Consider the following 18,131-nt stretch of genomic DNA (forward strand, 5'->3'; position numbering starts at 1 on the left):
AGAGGGAGATGCATTACTTTTATACTCACCTTAAAAGGTCAAACAGGATACTCTCAATATAGCAATAATTATTACTTTTATTTAATGAGGTAGTGAATACGAAGCTTCATCCATGTTAATCAAACTGATCCATATATAAATTAAATGGTAATGTTTAATTGGACAAACTAAACCCGAAACAAATTCAGATCATTTTTTTCAGTCCAGGTAATGGAGTATTTAGTGTTATTTTAGGATATAATATTTATACATCTTTTTTATAATTAATTTTTATCAGTGTGTTTCTCAGAGTTTCACAGAAACAGTGAGTCAAATAAACCTCTGATTTCTTGCAAAGAACAAAACATACACTGGTCATTAAAGATAATCATGGAAATATTACTTTCATCATTTTCATTACAGTTTGTATGGGTCTTCTTCATGGTTACAATTTTTTTTTTTAAGTTGAAAATGACTTATGGGCTGCACTGATTTAGGAAGAGGAGGAGGCCCGCCAGTTTCCAACCCTGTTAAAGAAACAACTCCCTTCAGAGCCACCAAACTCTTGAGAAAACCAGCCATTACACCATTCACAACACAGCAGTTGTTGTTCTACCGTTGCCTCGACTGTCGTGTTTGTGTTCTGTGGTGACTTTTTAATGTTTTGAAGTTTATCTCATGTACCTGCATAACACAAATCACACTAAAAACTAACAGGTAGAGGCAGTGGAACTGGTGGAAAATCCAAACTTTGCATAAAGGATTTTATTTCATGCAGGAGTATAAACAGCAAGCAAAATGAGTCCATCAGTGGTCAAAATTAGCACTTTTCAACTGGGCATATTTGTCTTGAAGATCATTACAGCTGATCTCAAACACCCACTAAGAAATCTATTTCAGCAATGCCAAAATGTCTCTAACCTTTGATTCACTTTATAACAAATAATGGCAAAATTCAGTTCTTGGATCCTGTAACCTATGGGCACTGTCACTGTTACATAATACCATTGTAATCCATTTAACACTGTGTTGTTAAAAAAGTTCTAAATCCATGATATTTCTGCACATGTTGTCCCTTGTAAATGGTACCATAGTCAATACAGTCCTAGTCACATTTATGGCTTAAAGGCTTCATCTTTAGGAAGCTCTAAACATTTCCAGCGCCTTAGAGCAACTTTATGCCTGTCTTTTTGACTGGTTTCACTGAAAACTTTGCGTACGATTACCCTCATTAAAGTAACAGTGTTCTTTTCTCTGTCCTGTGACAGCAACAGGTCCAATTTGTCCCCCACTTTAACCTGAAAGCAGAGCAAAAGAATAAAATGAAAGAGGACAAGTGAAAAGACAAGTTTTGGACAGGTTTACAGAACTTGTTATCAAATGTAACTCACCGTTTTACTTTTCTTGATAAGTTTCTGTCCATTTAACCACAGCTTGTTGTCATAGAAGGCGTCTTCAATTTTACTGTCAAGACAGAAAAGTTGATCTTGAAGATGATGTCATACATTTCTTTCAACTCCATTAAAAACAACTAAATGCTACTGATGGGACAGGCAGCTAAAACCATATTAAACATATATTTTAAAATAAAAAAAAAACATTTTGAGCTTAAACAGCATGAAGATATGTTTGTTATAAAATTGATTAGAAAAGTTGTCAGTCTAACCCTTTTCTTTAAATTTAGTAATGAAAAAAAGACAGTTACTTACTTGCGTGCCATGCCGATGCCAGCCTTCATGATGGCATCATAGCGAAACGTCTGCACATACATCTCCATGTCTTTATAGTCTTTTGGTATATTTGGGTTCTCATCAACATCCTCATAATCACTGTCCTCAGGGTCTTCTTCATCTTCCTCCTCTTCCTCCTGTTCAGTCCTAGCAGCACCCTTCTTCTTGTTGCTTTTCAACCTCAGATGATGGACGGACCAACCCCTAACGGCGTCTCTGCCACAGAAAGAAGGTCTGTGACAGCCAAGTGCGGCATAAGCGGAGCAGCCCCACAGCTGCCGTGTGTGGATGGCCCTAGGGCACCATTCGGTCTGTCTCTGTCCGTACCCTGCAGCCAGGAGGTGGCGGGGGTTCAATCTGCCGAGCTGCCTCATAGCAAGTGCCTGCACTACCAAACTCTGCATGTTGGCGCTTCACCCAGTCACTAGAAAACAACATGGATAATTACAGCATGATGCCGAAATGTCACTGATTTTAATAATAAAATCAAAAGAAATCATTGCTTTCAATATCAGAAAACATACAAGCATTAAGTAACCTTGCAAAGCAGACGGATTGGCCTGATTACATGTTTGAAATCAGGCAAATTCAGCATGCAAAGCTCCAATCTGAAAAGATAGAGCCTTTTCTGACCAATCAGTATCATTTGAGGAGAACAAGGTGATAGCTACAGGCGGTGTTTAGCTGCACTGGAAGGCAAGAGCAATGGCTGCTGCAGGTGTAGCGTTAAGCTCAGACGTAGCTAATCATTATTGACAGTTTTATCAGAACTGGATCACATTTCTTTATGAAATAATGAGCACAGAACAGCACTGAACGCTTTACTAATGGAACCAATGTTTCCCTCTTCTCCTGACCTGTTTCAGCACGAGTTTGCATTAGTTACAGGCGGGGTTTAGTTGTACTGTAAGCCAATGCATAAAAGAGCTGCCAGAAGTGGGCCCCATTTCTTTATTAAAACAAGAGCAAAGAGTAGGGGTGTGCTATAAGACGATCTCAGATCGTGAAGAAATAGAATGTATTGGCGATCTGCTAAAGCTGTTTTTTCACAGCCAATTCACCACTGTGAATTAATGTATGCACGTACAGTAATAACATACAGTAACTACTTTACTACATAACCACGTCTCAAAAATTCATCACCGCCCATCTGATGACTTCTGATTAAATTGGAGCTGTACGTCTACGACCTTATTTCATCATGTCATTCTGATTGGCCTGTAATGAATGTGACAGACAAAACACTCTGCCAATTCCTTTTCTATATGTTTTTAAAAAGTCCAGCCTTTCCCAAAAACTTTGTACGGAAGCTTTCACAGATGGATGTGAAATGCAATGGATGTATAAAGCAGTCTAGCTGTCATGTTAGGTTAAGCATGAAGAGGTAAGGCAACCGAATAACTATGCCAATTGTTTGGATTTAAAAAAACAGAAAACTTTTTACTTTTTAAAAATGGTTGTTTACAAAATTAAGAACAAACTGTTCAGCTTAACAGACTGATTCAATTAAAACACACAACTCAATAACTTTTATTTCAGTAACAAATTTTGCCAAAACTCCTGGGTACCATTTGAATTGAACAAATATGCTGGTTTGGGATGTATTTGTGCAATCAATGTAGACAGTGTTTCCCTGTCATCCTTTTTTGCAACAACTTTGTTAAAATTATTGTAAATATTTAAGGATTACATATATTCATATTATTGGCATATTATAGCAGATAGCAGCTTAAGAAGTTAATTACCAGTAATGGCGGGTATGAAAATGCATGTTTATGTGAACCATAATGCTTCATCTGTTAAGTTGAGTCTGTAGCTTTAAGCAGAACCAACAGATCTTACTCATCTGAATTTATACTCTTTGTAATCCTCATTCCTTAAACTTTAAAGTGTCTTATAATGACTGGAGTTACAAGTCTGAGTTACAGCTAGTTTAGATAATTTAGGATAATTTATTTCATTTAAGAAGAAAAGTTACTTTAAAATGAAGCTGATCTTTATTCAGTGTACTACAGAGCTCAGCGTCAGAAGGTGGTTAGATTGCTGTTTATAGCGCTCACAGAGACACAGTAATATATACGTTATCATTATTACTGTTGTTGTTATTATTATAGTTAAGTTTTTCATCACTGAGTGTCTAGTGTCAAAAATCCACTATGGAACATCATTTCAACAGTCTAAGTATCAAAAACTCCGACAATACATCTAGTTACTAAAAGTTACAAATTTAATTCTGAGTACCTTGACTGCCAAGCCCACTTTGTGGAGGGCAGAATAAGACTTTTTGGTTTATAAAGTTTGAAATACAATCCAACAAAAACTAAATGTACTTTCAAAATAAAAGCCCAAACATGTTAACGCAAAGGTTTGCATTCCTACTGCATATCATTCAAATCAAAAACATAAAGGAAAACATTTAATAGGACAACTATAACAATAATGAAAGAAACTGTGTCTAATAACTTGTTCCTTTCTTAAATATTTCTTAATGAATGTTTGTTTTTTCGATTTCCGGATTAGATGTTCTTGTTCTACTAAATCCCACAACAAATCACAGACGATACAAGAATGCAGCACTTTTGCTTTTTAATTTAACATCTTTTTAAAATTAAGTAGCTTTTCGATGGCTGACATTGCCTGAAGGTGTTTGGCTTTTAAGGTAAAAAAATTAAAGCGAAGCTGAAGCAGGTACAGCTAACTAGCTTGACTTATCCTCAATATCATCGTGGACTTACCGCAGTGCACGTGCAACTCTCCAGGGTTCATTAATCAAAAACGATGTTAACGCTACTTTTTTATAACTGTAAACGCTAAAAATGCAGTAGCTGAAATAAAAAATAACAATTTGGGAGCCCACTTACCTATGGAGTAACCTTTCATTGCTTGTTGCTGTACTTCGTTGCCCCTTGTTTATGGATTGTTGTGTACCAGCTTTTATAAATGTGCTGCCACCTACAGGGCTGGAGGAGAAGTGAGGACAATGGCAAGGCCAGGTTGTGCTGAGAAAAGCTTTTCAGCTCAGCAGTGTACAGAAGTGTATTCTCTTAAACTGAAGCACAAAACTTAAAACTTCACCGTTAGTTCTAATGATTATATATAACCATTGTATAGTGGTATAGTGCAGTGTATTGAAATGTTAGAGACAACGCTTTTAAGGTTTGTTATCAAGGTAAACAAGAGGTATTGCTTTTCTTGTCTATTTACATATATTATTTTCTAAAAATTGTTTGTCATTGTCGAAAAGATTTCACAATCATCTTCAGGTCATTTGAAAACTAGATTTTTAGCAAAATCTTTCATATATATTATGAATTTATAATCTGCTATATTTTTAAGGGTTTTAAAGTACATGTGCGGGTTAGTAGAGAGAAAAATGTAAACTTAATTTGAAGAAGCCTTTTAATCAGTTATTATCTTTTATTAACAATGTAAATTATTATTCCGTTTGGCTCAGATTTCTCATCATGGAACAACAGTGACTAAGACAAATCACTGGAGCTTTTTAACCTGATCAAATAAATGGCATGGAGCATATTATTATCTACATGTATGTTTTTTTAAAAATCTGTTTCTCCATGAAGCAGCTGCCATTTCTAACAAGTTTCAGGTTCCCAGCCAGCAAAAGTTTCAAAATAGACATGTTTTGACCCAGACATTTATTGCACCTTTTATTTTTCCAGCATAAGATAAAGTTGAATACATACTTAAAAGGTAATCAAGTTATTTTTTATACAGCCCATTTGATTATAATGACAACAGGAACATTTTTAACACTTTACAAGAAGCTTTAACTGGTTGTGTATTATTTTATCAGTCATGTATGTGTCAACATATCAGCTTCAAAATTGTTTTTCTTTAAGAGAATTTACATCAACATTCAGCTTCACTACATTTCATAATGTCTAGTGTCACTTTAAGTGCATAATACTGGTGTCACTACATTATGGAAACACTGTAAGAACAAGATGTTATCTTTCAGGATGCATATAGTAAATACCTGTTAGATGTTATAAAAACCGTATTAAAAAGTCTGTATGATGTCCATGTGAAAACACAAGTGCATTTACATCCTTGCATATACTGCCTGTAAACTGTACTCCAAAGATGAGTGATCCTCCGTATAAATCAAACATCATCATCCAAAGTCTCTTCAGGAAAATGAGCTGATGTGTTGAGTCATGCTGTCACTCATTGAGAAAATTCAAGAGTGTAATCACTGTTTTACAGATGGAAAATGAAGCATTAATTCTTCACTACACACATAATGTACACAGTATATCATATATGCTGGTGGTTTACATTCAGGTATGTGTTATAGTTTATAACACTGAGAGATATCATGCAAATATGAGCATGGAATTAACGACCAGAGGACCCTTTTTTGCAGATAAATCCATGAAACTGAATGGAGAGTCAATGTAAACCCGTCCTTGTCTTTTCACAGGACTGATGTAGTGACGTATAGATGTTTCTGTAGCACAGTAGCCGGCAAGTTTTCTCATGGCAGTAGGTAGAAAAACAGTCTCATTGAAGACAAAATGAACCTGCTCGATCAATAATAGATGATGTACAATCTGGCTCATTTGACTAGACAGTGTAGCTGCTTTTGTTTTCAAGTCAAGTAAAAAAGATAAAGCAAAAGCCCCATTCCAAAACACCTCACCTGTGTCAAAGGTTTCTTTAAAGATTACATTTTTGGCTTTAATGCCTTTATTATAGACAGGACAGTTGATTGAAATGGAAACCGGGGAGAGACAATGGGGAATAACATGGAAAAAGCAGCCACAGGCCACAAGTGAACCTGGACCTCCAGCTTCCAGGACAACAGCCTCTGTACTTAGGGGTGTGTAGACAATAGTCACTATGCTGCTACCACCCCCATGGTAAAAGGTTTTCTTATTTTGTCTTATTTAATTTCCTTGAGGATACCATGACTGTGACGATGCATCATCAATATTATTAAAGAAGACCCTGCATATAAAGGCATGTTAATCTTATTGGTTAAAGAATAGTGTCTTTTATATGTATGTTGTACAAGAAACACCACATTTCAACAATTTGAGGAGATTAGAAAAAATGGATGCACATGTAGGCTACCATTGTTCTCCCTATTCTCTTCCTTACTAAAACTGCACTTGCATTGCACCAGAGTGGGAGCCTACATTTGTTTTTTTTTATTTTTTACTTTTCAAAATGTAGAAATGTAATGTGTTTCTTTGGGGGAGCTGGGGCGACTCAGAGTTTTTTGTCTTTTTTTACTGTTTCTCAAAATCCCCCAGTTTTTGGGGTCGGTAAAAAGTATGTTACTGCTGACTGTTGTGACAGATGAATGCAAAAAGAAATAGAGGGTAAAGAAATGGACCCTGCTGATTACAGCATGGAAATTTCCTTTTTGAAGGAAAACAAAATAAGTGTGGCTACTATTCGTGCACTTCTAAGAAAGTAAAAAATATATATATTAAATGTGCAAAATATCAACAATTTCTGAATATTCATGAATAAATCTATATCTGACACCATGCATTTTGCTCTAAACTTTGCTCTATATTCATGCTCAAACTAAAATATGCTACCTTAAGAAACATTCACCAGATTATTTCTGTCCTTTTTAAGGAGGCAGAGGTTAAAGAAAAATATTTAAACAAGTATTATGGTTTCAGAATGATGAGGTCAATTTGAGATCAAATAGATATTAAAAATGATGTTGGCTCTTAATATTGTTTTCTATTTGGAACCGTATAATTTTACCATATATTTTGGCATTAATTGCTTTAAACTAGTTCATATAATTCCCTGATAAGCAAACATTTCTAGGGTAGCATGTCCCTAGATCCTAAGTTTGGGTCAAGCCCTGAATATTTAACCCTTCTAGCTCCGCCCCTGTATATAAAAGACACTAAGGTTAATCCAATACGGTATATAGGGTGCCTCTATAAAGTATTCAACCCCTTGGATGTTTTACCCTTTAATTGATTTTATAAATCAATCACAGTCAATATAATTTGGCTTTTCTCTATTGGATAGAGGTCTGGGCTTTGACTCTGCCACTCCAGAACTTTCACCTTGCTGTCTGTGTAGCTTTCACTCTATGCTTCAGGTCATTGTCTTGCTTGATAATAATAATAATACATTTTATTCCAACTGCAGTTCTCTTGCAAACTAAATAAGATTGTCCTCCAGGAACTTTCCTTCATTTTGCTGCACTGATTTGACCCTCTACCCTCTTTACAAGCCTTGCAGGGCCGACTGCCAAGAAGCATCCCCACAGCATGATGCTGCCAGCACTGTGCTTGTAACTCCCTCAGAGTAGTCATAGGTGTCTCTGTAGTCTCTCTCACAACCTAGGCAGATAAGTACATGTGCCATATTCCTGCCATTCCTTGATGATGGATTTAACTGAACCCTTGGGGATGTTCACTGCCTTGGAATTTAATTTTGTATCCATCCCCTGACATAAACTTTTCAATAACCTGTCTCTGAGTTGCTTGACGTGTTCTTTTGTCTTCATGGTGTAATTGTAGCCAGGAATACTGATTCACCAGTGACTGACAAAGATGTTCTTTTACTACAAACACTTGAGACACTTTCACCGCACTCAGGGGATCCCCATGTCATTAATTGTGAGACTACTAGCACCAGTTGGCTGGTACTCTGCTGAATTAGGTCAGTCATTTTAAAGTGGGAGAATATGTATGCACCTACATATTTTCATTTAAGTGGCATTACTTTGTAGAAATCTGTTTCCACTTTGACATTAAAGAGATTTTTTTGAATTTTCTTTTTCTTGCCAAAAAAGTCAAATTATATTGATGATGATTAATTTATAAAATCAGTTAAAGGGTAAGAGATCCAAGGAGGTGAATACTTTTAATAGGAACTGTATGCGTTGATATGCAGGGTTCCCTTAACAGACACAGGACAGTGGACAGAGAGAGCAGGGAATGACATGCAGGAAAGGAGCAACAGAGATGACTGCTCTCTTTTTCTATTTTTTTAGTGACGTGTGGCCCTAACACTCTTTCAGTGGTATATGTGTCTATCCATGTGTCAACTTCATTCAAACAGTCCTTGATTTTCAACCTCTTTGTGTCACTAAAAACCAACACTAAAAGTGAATGTTTTCTACAGTTGTCAAATGACAAATGTGAACATTTTTACTCAGGTAGAAATAAATGAGTCATGAAATAAGAAAAATGTATGTACATGAACAAAGTTAATTTACAACTTTTCTATTTGAAATGAGAAAATTCAATCACCACTGATTGTGAGAGTATCCATTAGATAATTTCTCTCCAAAAGCATCTCTGTGATATGTTTCCTGTGAGTGGATGGTATTTATTTTCACAGTTATTGCTGCAATAAAAGAAAAGGTTGAACACATCTACCTCAGAAACAGCTCCTGCTTCATTTGACTGCTCAGCTTTTTGTGACACTGGCGTTTCACAGAATAAATGAGATGATTAAACCTGCCCGTCTTGTCCGTGGCCTCTGAAAGGTCTTATGAGGTAACTGCAGCTTCGGTTTCACTTTCATCTAAATGGTACTTATGAGATCTTAAGAGCTATGGCAATGATGAACGTTGTAACAGTCTTTGTCTGCTTGGTTTTCATTGCAAGCCAGGCAGATAAATGTTTCTATTTGTATCCAACTACTTGTGTTGCTTTGCTCTCAATTCACTTATCACTGTTATTGCTTTGGTGATTCACACATTCAGACTTCAGGCATTTGTTTCAGACAGCACAGCCCAAATCTGTGTATCTCACATTAAGACTCATTACACAATCTGCCTCTAATGTGCAAACGGATTTTATGCTACAGAGATACAACTGTTGTGTCAGTGACTGCATAGTCATAAGGAAGTCTCCACACAGGAGCCATTTCTGTGAAATGATCTGTGGTTGTGGCAATTCTCGCTGCAGTGCACAATGAGCACTGGGTAGCAAAGTGCATCCTCATAGTCTGGAGGTTCCTCATCGTCTGTGGTGAGGCGCTCTGAGAGGCAGCGGGTGTTTTCACTGGGACTCTCCTGGTCATCCAAGCTCCCGCTCCTCCAGAAAAAGCTGCGCTGTGAGCCGTAGCGTCTCGCCAAGGAGAAGCGACTGCCGCTGAAGGGGATGCGGGAGCTGGCACCGGTACAGATGCTGAGGGCGCTCCTGGAAAACACGGAGGAGCAGCTGATGGCTCTGTGGCACCGCTCACAATTCTGACGTATCCCGCTGAAACTGGACGGGCACTGAGCCAGGTCCATCAGACCGGCCTCAGAGTAACTGGGCACCAGCTGCTGGTTGGATCTAATGTGCCACTCCAGTTCTGTACTGTCAATGGTGTTAACACGAGGGATGCGACGCCAATATGGCCGGTCTTCACATGGTGTCACAGGGAGGTAATCGTGCCCAAAGAGCTTCTCTACGCGGTAGTGGACGTAGGCAGTGTGATACTCTGTGAACACTCTGAGAGGCCAGGAGAACGTGAGGAATGAGGCAAACCAGAAGACGTAATGAGACAGATACCAGGGGTGTTTCTCTGGGTCAGACATCACCATGACGTACTCCTTCAGGTCGATATTCTTCAGGTGCATGCCCTCCCTCGCTTCCATGTAGTCATCCAGACCTTCATTATCAGTGAAGAACCTCGCTCGCTGTGTTAGGTAGGAGTTCTCAGACTCTACGTTGGCAAAGCTGAAGCACTTGGTGAAGCGCATCTTTGTGAGTGCCGACTTTTCCAAGCCCAGCAGCTGCTTTGAAACATCTTTCACACCACAATGACTGTAGTCAAATTCAGCCTCTGCCACATGTGTGTTGACCCGTTCATGGTATACCTGGGTACTTGTGTAAGCGTCTCCATTACGGTAGCGTGTGACTTGTCGTGTTCTTCGGACGTAGTGATAGCTGATGGCTTTCCACCAGATGCACGGTTTGGCCTGCTGCATTCTTTGGATGCGTTCGTAGATGCCCTCCACATCCACTTTGTGCTGCAGCTCATTCTTCACATGACAGTGCCAGCACTCCACAAGATAGACCAAGTAGAGCATGCCCAGTAGGGCCAGAGGGATGTAGATATAGCCGTCAGAGCAGGGGCTGTCATGGTACATCATGGATTTCCTGTCAAAGGTGAAGCGGGTCACCTTGGTGACATGACACCAAACCATGGCTCCCATGCAGCCGTACATGAGAACAGACAGCAGCAGGCATTTCCAAAAACTCTCCCGGCACAGTGACTTGCTCAGAGACTGCTTCAGGGGTCTTTGCTGTTGAGTCAAAGAACAATTAAACAAAGAGTTATAAAAACAGTTTAATTCATGGGTTAAAACTTACTTTAATGATCGTTTTGTTTAGTGTTTGATCAGTTTGCTCTGTATTTCATATAAGGGCTGGGCAGTATAGACCAAAAATTATATTGTAACATTTTTAGCTGAATGGTAATGCACAATGTAGATATATGTTGATGCTGTAAAGAAATAAATGGTTGTTACAATCTTAGAATTCTAAACTATTAAATGCTTGTAGTGAAAATAAAACCCTACTGAGGTTTAATCCCACTGCAACATAAATAGAGACCCTAGACACCCAATATCAGACTATGTTTCATTTTCAACTTTAAACTCCTACACACCACCTTAATTATACAAAAGCAGTGCACAGTATTTACTAACTACTATCAAAAACCATTAACCTGACACAGCAGATAGACTGTTTTCTTATCAATGGTACTGGATACGTTTCGCATCCATCTGGGCAATGACCCCTTGATGACGTTTGGGAATGGTAGAATCTAGTGTTGTACTCGAGACCACACTATCTGAGACCAAGACTTGCCCAAGACCAAGACAACCGGGGGACGAGATCGAGTCAAGACCAAGACCAAGACCAAGACCATAAAAATCTAGTTTAAGAAACATGACAAGGTTGAACCGTTAGAAAGCATTCTCTCTTTAATTTTAGTTTTCTTTTTAATAAATTTGACAGATAAAAACAAGGTGTCTGCAGCTCTTTCAAAGCACAACATGCAAAAATCTCAAATCTTAACAAATTAGTTAATTAAAAAAATCCTTATATGTATTTAAAAGCCACTGACAAGTCCTGAATTATTTTAAATATCTGAAAATGAGATGTTTATCTAGATTTGCCAGGTGAATAAGGCCTAAGTAAGTGTTCAGAGGTATTTCTGACAAGAAATAAGATGGTTTGATGTCCGAGTTTTTGCAGGTGTAGCTATTTGTTGTTTTAGCAAGTTCTTCTCCTTATTATCACATTAATGAAGTTGAAGAATAGATCAGCGTTGGTCTAGACTGGTCTTGATAGAATGCCCGGCTAATCCGAGACCAAGACAAGACCAAGTAAAAATGCTCTTGAGTCCTAGACAAGACCAAGACATTCAAAAAGGGGTCTTAAGACTGATCTCAAGACCAAGACCGTTCTCGAGGACTACAACACCAGTAGAATCTTTAAAAATAAGCTCTGGTGTGACTGGACTAACATTCTGCCCATCACATTCATTACAAGCCAATCAGAGCAACAAAATAAATATGACTTAGCAGGCATGTGGAATAAACTACATAATATAAACTCAGCAGAAAGCTGTTTGTCATGTCAGTACATAACTTTTCACTGTCAGTGGAGCTAGCTGGTAAAATTAAACTCATGCTGAAGCTAGTCAGGAGAAGAGCAAAACTTCTTTTACACCAAGAAAAGCTTTTATCACAAGTCTTTGCTCTTCTTTAAATGAAGAAATCTTGTCCAGTTCCAGTACTATTATTTGCAAGCTGGATCTGCCTGATGGCAGAGAGTGAATGTGGCCAATCCACCTGCTTTGCAGGGTTTAAATACCATTTGTTTCAAAATGATAAAATCTCCATTATTTTAATGATTGGTGGCATCAAAACCAACAGCTCAGTCATATCTGTGACCAAAAGAGAGAAAGCTCAGTCTATTTGCAAATATGCTGTCAACATATTTGTTCGATTTTGGCACTGTGCTGGAGTTTCCTTGAAATTTTTAATCATCAAAAACAATAAATAGCCCAATATTCCTGGGAGTTCTATCTTTGTAGCTGTGGTATCATTATAATTTGATTTTTACTAATAATACAAATGCTTCTTAAATAGTGTAGAAAAACACAAGTCTCTTTTTTGACAGTTATTCAGATTATCTTGTGGTCAAAATACATATTATTGTATTACTTACTGTGAACAACCTTTCATTGAGCATTAGGTCAGACATCTATTGTTCCATCTAAAAAAACTCATTCAACTATGCATTCAACAATTGCCAGATGAAATATAAGAAACTTAGTGTTATTTTAATGCAATATAATAGGGTTGTAACGGTTCAGAGGTCACGGTCCTGTTCATACCTTAGGTTTGGGGTAACGGTTTAGTAGAGGGTTCAGTTCAATGGGTAAAAAGGAAGTCCCAAATGTATATTTCTAAGTTTCTCTTATTTATTATTTTAGACTGGCAGTAGTGACAGTTACAGTTCTTTCCATCTTATGTGTTTAAAACTTGACGTGATAGTTGGTTAAGTCTGCAGAATATTGGAAATTAGGCAAAAAAGAGCGCGAAACAAAATGGTGCAAAATAAAAGGCAACATGGTGCCACTGATAACCTAATAATTACGTCTGTGTGCCCCATGTAGAGAGGTCATTGTCTTGTAAGAGGGCAACCTCCATTTAAATCCCGTCTATGGCGCCTTTCCCTCCTGTCCAGTCAGTCTCCATCTGTATTCTATCTCTCCATTGAAGGAATCAATATTTTTTTCTTGATAAATACATTGTTAAAATAGTATCTCCTGATTTGGAGCTATAAAATAAATGCGATGGGAAAAAGGCAAAAAAAAAATAAAAAAAATAGGTGCATCCTGGAGCAATGTATCATATTTCTGATTTTCTAAGTATGGGCTACATAGTTGTTAAAGAACAGCTGGTGTAAGGTTATTCGTGCTAAATCAATGTTCATGTGAGCCACTAACAGACAGCAGACTGCTCTATGTAAAAAGGAAGGGACATTGTGACAAGGTTTAAAGACTCCTATCACATAAGTGAAACTGGGCTCCTCAACTGCAGTTTATCCTAAGGTCAGGTCAGGTATGGGGGCTTATGCTGGTTTGGCATTTCGCTGCATCAACCTTGGCCCTTCTCTGGCCTCCTGATGGCCATCATCCAGGCCTCTGCCAGGCCCACGCCACATCTCTCCAGGTATCCTCCCAGCTGACCCCTCCATGACTCACGCCACCGCCCACATAAATCATGTAAATGGATCAGGCCAGGGAAAATGTGCCAGGCAACAGTAGAAGCACAGTATCCAGCAGCTGACTCTTCTCATCCAGGCTTTCCTGGGCACGTCAGCATTAGACACATGGTTTTGCCAACAACATCCAAAAATGTGCCAAAGAGAAGTCATCACAAAGGAGTAAAGCCACAATCTCTGGCCATCAGTCAGTGGCCTCAGATCAGGACCAAGAACTGAAAGACTGATGTTCGTGCGCATGCTCAGATACTGGGAGCGCCACACCACATTACCCAGTGAACCCATCACCCTATGTAAAGGCCAAGTCTGCAGTTGAGCTCAGCCTCCAAGTTAGCACACTGATGGATTACAATGCCAAGGTAGGTAAACTGCTCCACACTCCCATGCTCCCACCTGACCATTCACAGACATATATTTGATCACAGCATCCAAGGCATTCCCAAAATGCCTGGATCTTCGTTTCGGCCCAGGAGATGTGCATCATATCTGCATGTAGCCTTTAAAATGTATTAGTATCTGTAATTTCTTCTACCCTTTTTGCTTTCACGTCCAGTGGCTTTTTACAAACAGCACAGAGAAGTTGTCTTTGCCGTGTCTTCTTTGTAGATGCTTCTACATGTAATATTTCTTCTCCATGTGTTTTGTTCTGTTTCTTTGTGTTTTCTGTTTTACACAGTCCCAAGCATTTCTGCCACCTGGGCTGGGGTGTGGATACCATGTGGAGGCCATCTATGTTTCTCTTTTTCCTCCATTCACACTTATTTGTCATGTGACATCCAAACCATGAAAGTTTAGGTTGAATAAAAATACAGTTACACCCCTACAAATAAACTCTACAAAAATAAACTATACTGTCTTCCGATATTCTTGTTTGAAAATATATTAGTAAATCTTAAAAACTCAATATATTGCCCAGCCCTATTTCTTTCTGCACATTTTTGCACTCTCTTTGAAATATCTTGCACATTCCTACAAAACCTGTAAATTTAACTCACCTTCCAATTAGTTTAGGTTTTTTCATGTTGATTTTAAGCTTTTTTTTCCATGTTTTTTGGCATTAGTTCACTTTAGACCAGGGGTTCTCAACCTTAAAATAAAAGTGACAGAGACTGGGGATCCCCACTGTACCTGAAGGTGGCTGAACACAGCCACGTAAATTAAAAACAGAAATAAAATATGTTAAAAATAGCTAAAATGGGTTAATATCGGCAAAAATGGTGAGAAGGTTGGTGAAATTAGATTTTAAAAGTAGCAGAAATGGGTTAGAAATGCCAACAATTACATAAAAGTGACACAAAATAACCAAAAAATGGCAAAAAATTGGTTAAAGTGACAAAAATGAGCATATTAAGTGGTAAAAGGGGATTCAAAAGTGGCTGAATGGCGTTGAAGTGGCAAAAATAGGTGGGGATTTGGTGAATTGGGATGAAAATTGATAAAAACTGGCAAAAAAGGGGTTAGCTGAGGCAGACATAGTCAGAAACTGGCAAAAATGGGCTTTTCAAATTGTGAAATGTGGCCTAAAAAGTGCTAAAAGAGGTCAGTAGTGGCAATAATGTGCTAATAGAGCCAACAATAGGCAGAGAGTTGCAAAATTTGGTTAGAAGTGGCAAAAACGGGCAGAGAAAATGGTGAAAAGGGTTTAAATGTGACAAAAAATTGTTTTAAGTTGCAAAAATATGTTAAAATTGGCAAAATTGGTCAAAAAAAGTGATAAAAATTAGTTGCAACTGGGCAAAATTGGTGTAAAGTGGCAACAGTTTATTTCAAAAATGTTCTTAGTTTTTTTAAAGGCATCTGGAGACCCCCTCTCAGTTTCTGGTGACCCCAAATGGTGTCTCAACCCCAATGTTGAGAACCCTTGCTTTAGACCAAAATACTAAGACAAATTGCTTATGTGTGTAAGCCAGCTTGTCAATAAAGCTTCTGATTTGTGATTGAGATTGATCCATGCAGCTTCACCATCTCAAGCACAACAGACTTAAACTAGATTGCACTTGAGCAGGTCATGCAGCCATATTAGTAACACTCTTACATTAGATACTCCCTGTGGTTCCCAGACAGTCAGTGTGCAAGCTGAGGGTAACTCGGGAGTTGATCAGCTCTGTGGATATTGCATGTCATTTTGCAGTTCAGTGCTAGGAAGATATTTAGATTAAATCATGCTAGCTCATGCAGTAGATGATAGATTTAAGGCAGGTACACAGATATTGCCAATCAGGTGTAAACCATTTTCCTGTGAAATTGTTCATGCAGGTGTCAGGATTACAGATTTTCTTCATGTGGAGCTGTAACCATGGAGTCTTTTGGTAAATCTCTGGTAAATAAGATCCCCTGCAGTGTGTTAGACTCTGCTCAGTGTGCACAGGGATCTATACGAGCCCTGCGCCAAGATCCCACAAACACATCAATACACAAGACGCTGTCTCTCCTGTGAGATATATAATAATACCTCCTCTCTGGTGTCCTCCTCGAAAACAGTGGTGGTGCTGCTTTCACTCGCTGTCGCAGCCGATGCTGGGGGGGACATGGTTGCCAGGGCAGCTATTGATGATAATGACAGGGCGTGGAGTAGGAAGAGGAAGAGATTTCACTACCTTGCTCTGCAGAGTCCCTCAAGCAAGACGAGCTCCTTGCCTGGCGTGTTACATCTGCTAACATTTAGAGGCACTCCACCCTGAGAAAAACCCGAGACGAGGCGACGGAGGCATGTTGGTCGGTGCAGCTCCAGTCAAAGGGATCCTTCCTGTGGCTGAGAAATAAAAAAAAAAGCGGGTGGGTGTCTATTGGGAAGCCCGCATCCTGCCGTCTGTTAGCAGTCAGTGCCGCAGTAACATGATGGGAGATTATTAGCCGGTAGTCTCTACAACCAGAGCATGTCCTGCCCCTCTGAGCCCGCTGTGTTTGTGTCTGAATGCAGGAGGTGACGGTTCCGCTGGAGGGTTGTGCCGAGCTGTGGAAGCTCGTTTCTCACCGTGCTGGCTGAAGCAGGTGCACGGTGAGATGGAGATGCACAAATCTGTTTTTTAAAGGGAAAGTCCGCTCTAAAACTTAGGGGAGACCGGGGTTAGTTGTCACGCTTTCTACTCAACAGGAGAAACCCCCCCCCCCCCTCCCATTTGTGAAAATTTCCCAAAATGTTGCAAATATTTTCAATTTACATTTTACCAAGCATTACACATTCTAAATCATTTACATGTCAGGATGCAGATGGGGAATAGAGTGATGCAGGAATGAGTCCTAAAATGCAGAAGTGAGTTTTAGCACTTGCCCCCCACACACCAACACACACACACACACACACACCCACGTACAGTGCAAGTCATGTGTGCTCCTTAGAGTACACAGGCAAAATGTTAATATATTTTACTTTATCTAACAGTCAAAGGCATAAGAGAAAAGCAGTGTTTTAAGACCACAGGGGTCCCAAGGGGTCCTGGACCCCCGGTTGGGAGCTAATATCCTATACAATGGATATATGAAACAGTTTATCTGGCATGCTTCAGCATGACAGGAGTCCCAATATTTTCTGACCTATGAACGTAACACAGTATGGTATCTAAGGAAGCAAAGCCCCAGCCCCAAGACCCACATGAAATTAAAAGTAATAGAATACTGTCAAAAATCAGCATCAATTTTAATTGTAAATGGACAAACCCCAAAGGAAATATGTCTATATGGGTTTTTTTTGTTTGTTTGTTTGTTTGTTTTTTTGCCATGATCTTAGTAAAGTCCAATTAAATACTAACAACCTCAGAGCAGACAGACTCACACCCCACCTGAAATATTTGACACCCCGCCTGGGGGTCCCAGACACCAGGCTGGGGGCTAATGTATTGAGGAATAATGAATTTAGGTAAGAATCACCTACTAAACCTTGTCTCTGTCTTCCAGGTCCTGCTCCTTCTTTCTGTGTCTGCCTTGCCCCTGATTACCTACACTTGTCTCTATTATTCCTGTAAATAACTAAGAATAAACAGCTGCCTTATTGAAATATTTTTTCATAAAATCCTAATCCTGCAGCAGACCTGTGACAGAGATTTATACCTCTGGAAGTAAAGTTAGTATGGCAACGGTTTGTGAATGGAGCAATGAATAATATGAAACACAACATAAACAGCGTGAACATTATTAAAAATACTATGAAAAATATTGATGTTTTGAGTAATTCGGCTTT

General features: G+C 38.8%; 2 protein-coding genes across 2 annotated transcripts; both read right to left on the reverse strand.

The window, feature by feature from the left end:
• Positions 1 to 747: 747 nt before the first annotated feature.
• mtres1 (mitochondrial transcription rescue factor 1) lies at positions 748 to 4,632 on the reverse strand. The gene is made up of 4 exons (XM_041813140.1): positions 4,571 to 4,632; positions 1,689 to 2,133; positions 1,371 to 1,443; positions 748 to 1,277 (listed from the first exon to the last, which is right to left on the reverse strand). Exons 2-4 carry the CDS (start codon positions 2,111 to 2,113, stop codon positions 1,095 to 1,097), a joined length of 681 nt encoding a protein of 226 aa, XP_041669074.1. The 5' UTR covers positions 2,114 to 2,133; positions 4,571 to 4,632; the 3' UTR covers positions 748 to 1,094.
• A 4,926-nt stretch (positions 4,633 to 9,558) lies between these two features.
• Positions 9,559 to 16,684, reverse strand: tmem151bb (transmembrane protein 151Bb). The gene is made up of 2 exons (XM_041813390.1): positions 16,407 to 16,684; positions 9,559 to 10,956 (listed from the first exon to the last, which is right to left on the reverse strand). The coding sequence occupies exons 1-2, from the start codon at positions 16,482 to 16,484 to the stop codon at positions 9,559 to 9,561; spliced, it is 1,476 nt and encodes a 491-aa protein (XP_041669324.1). The 5' UTR covers positions 16,485 to 16,684.
• Positions 16,685 to 18,131: the final 1,447 nt, after the last annotated feature.

The sequence above is a fragment of the Cheilinus undulatus genome, linkage group 18 (assembly GCF_018320785.1).
Source record: "Cheilinus undulatus linkage group 18, ASM1832078v1, whole genome shotgun sequence".
Taxonomy (NCBI): Eukaryota; Metazoa; Chordata; class Actinopteri; order Labriformes; family Labridae; genus Cheilinus; species Cheilinus undulatus.

Coding starts and splice junctions, on each gene's coding strand:
- mtres1 (XM_041813140.1), bottom strand. CDS start 2,113: ATGCAGAGTTTGGTAGTGCAGGCACTTGCTATGAGGCAGCTCGGCAGA. Junction 1,444..1,688: donor GGCATCGGCATGGCACGCAA/GTAAGTAACTGT, acceptor CTGTCTTGACAG/TAAAATTGAAGACGCCTTCT. Junction 1,278..1,370: donor TTATCAAGAAAAGTAAAACG/GTGAGTTACATT, acceptor CTCTGCTTTCAG/GTTAAAGTGGGGGACAAATT.
- tmem151bb (XM_041813390.1), bottom strand. CDS start 16,484: ATGTCCCCCCCAGCATCGGCTGCGACAGCGAGTGAAAGCAGCACCACC. Junction 10,957..16,406: donor AGGAGGACACCAGAGAGGAG/GTATTATTATAT, acceptor TTGACTCAACAG/CAAAGACCCCTGAAGCAGTC.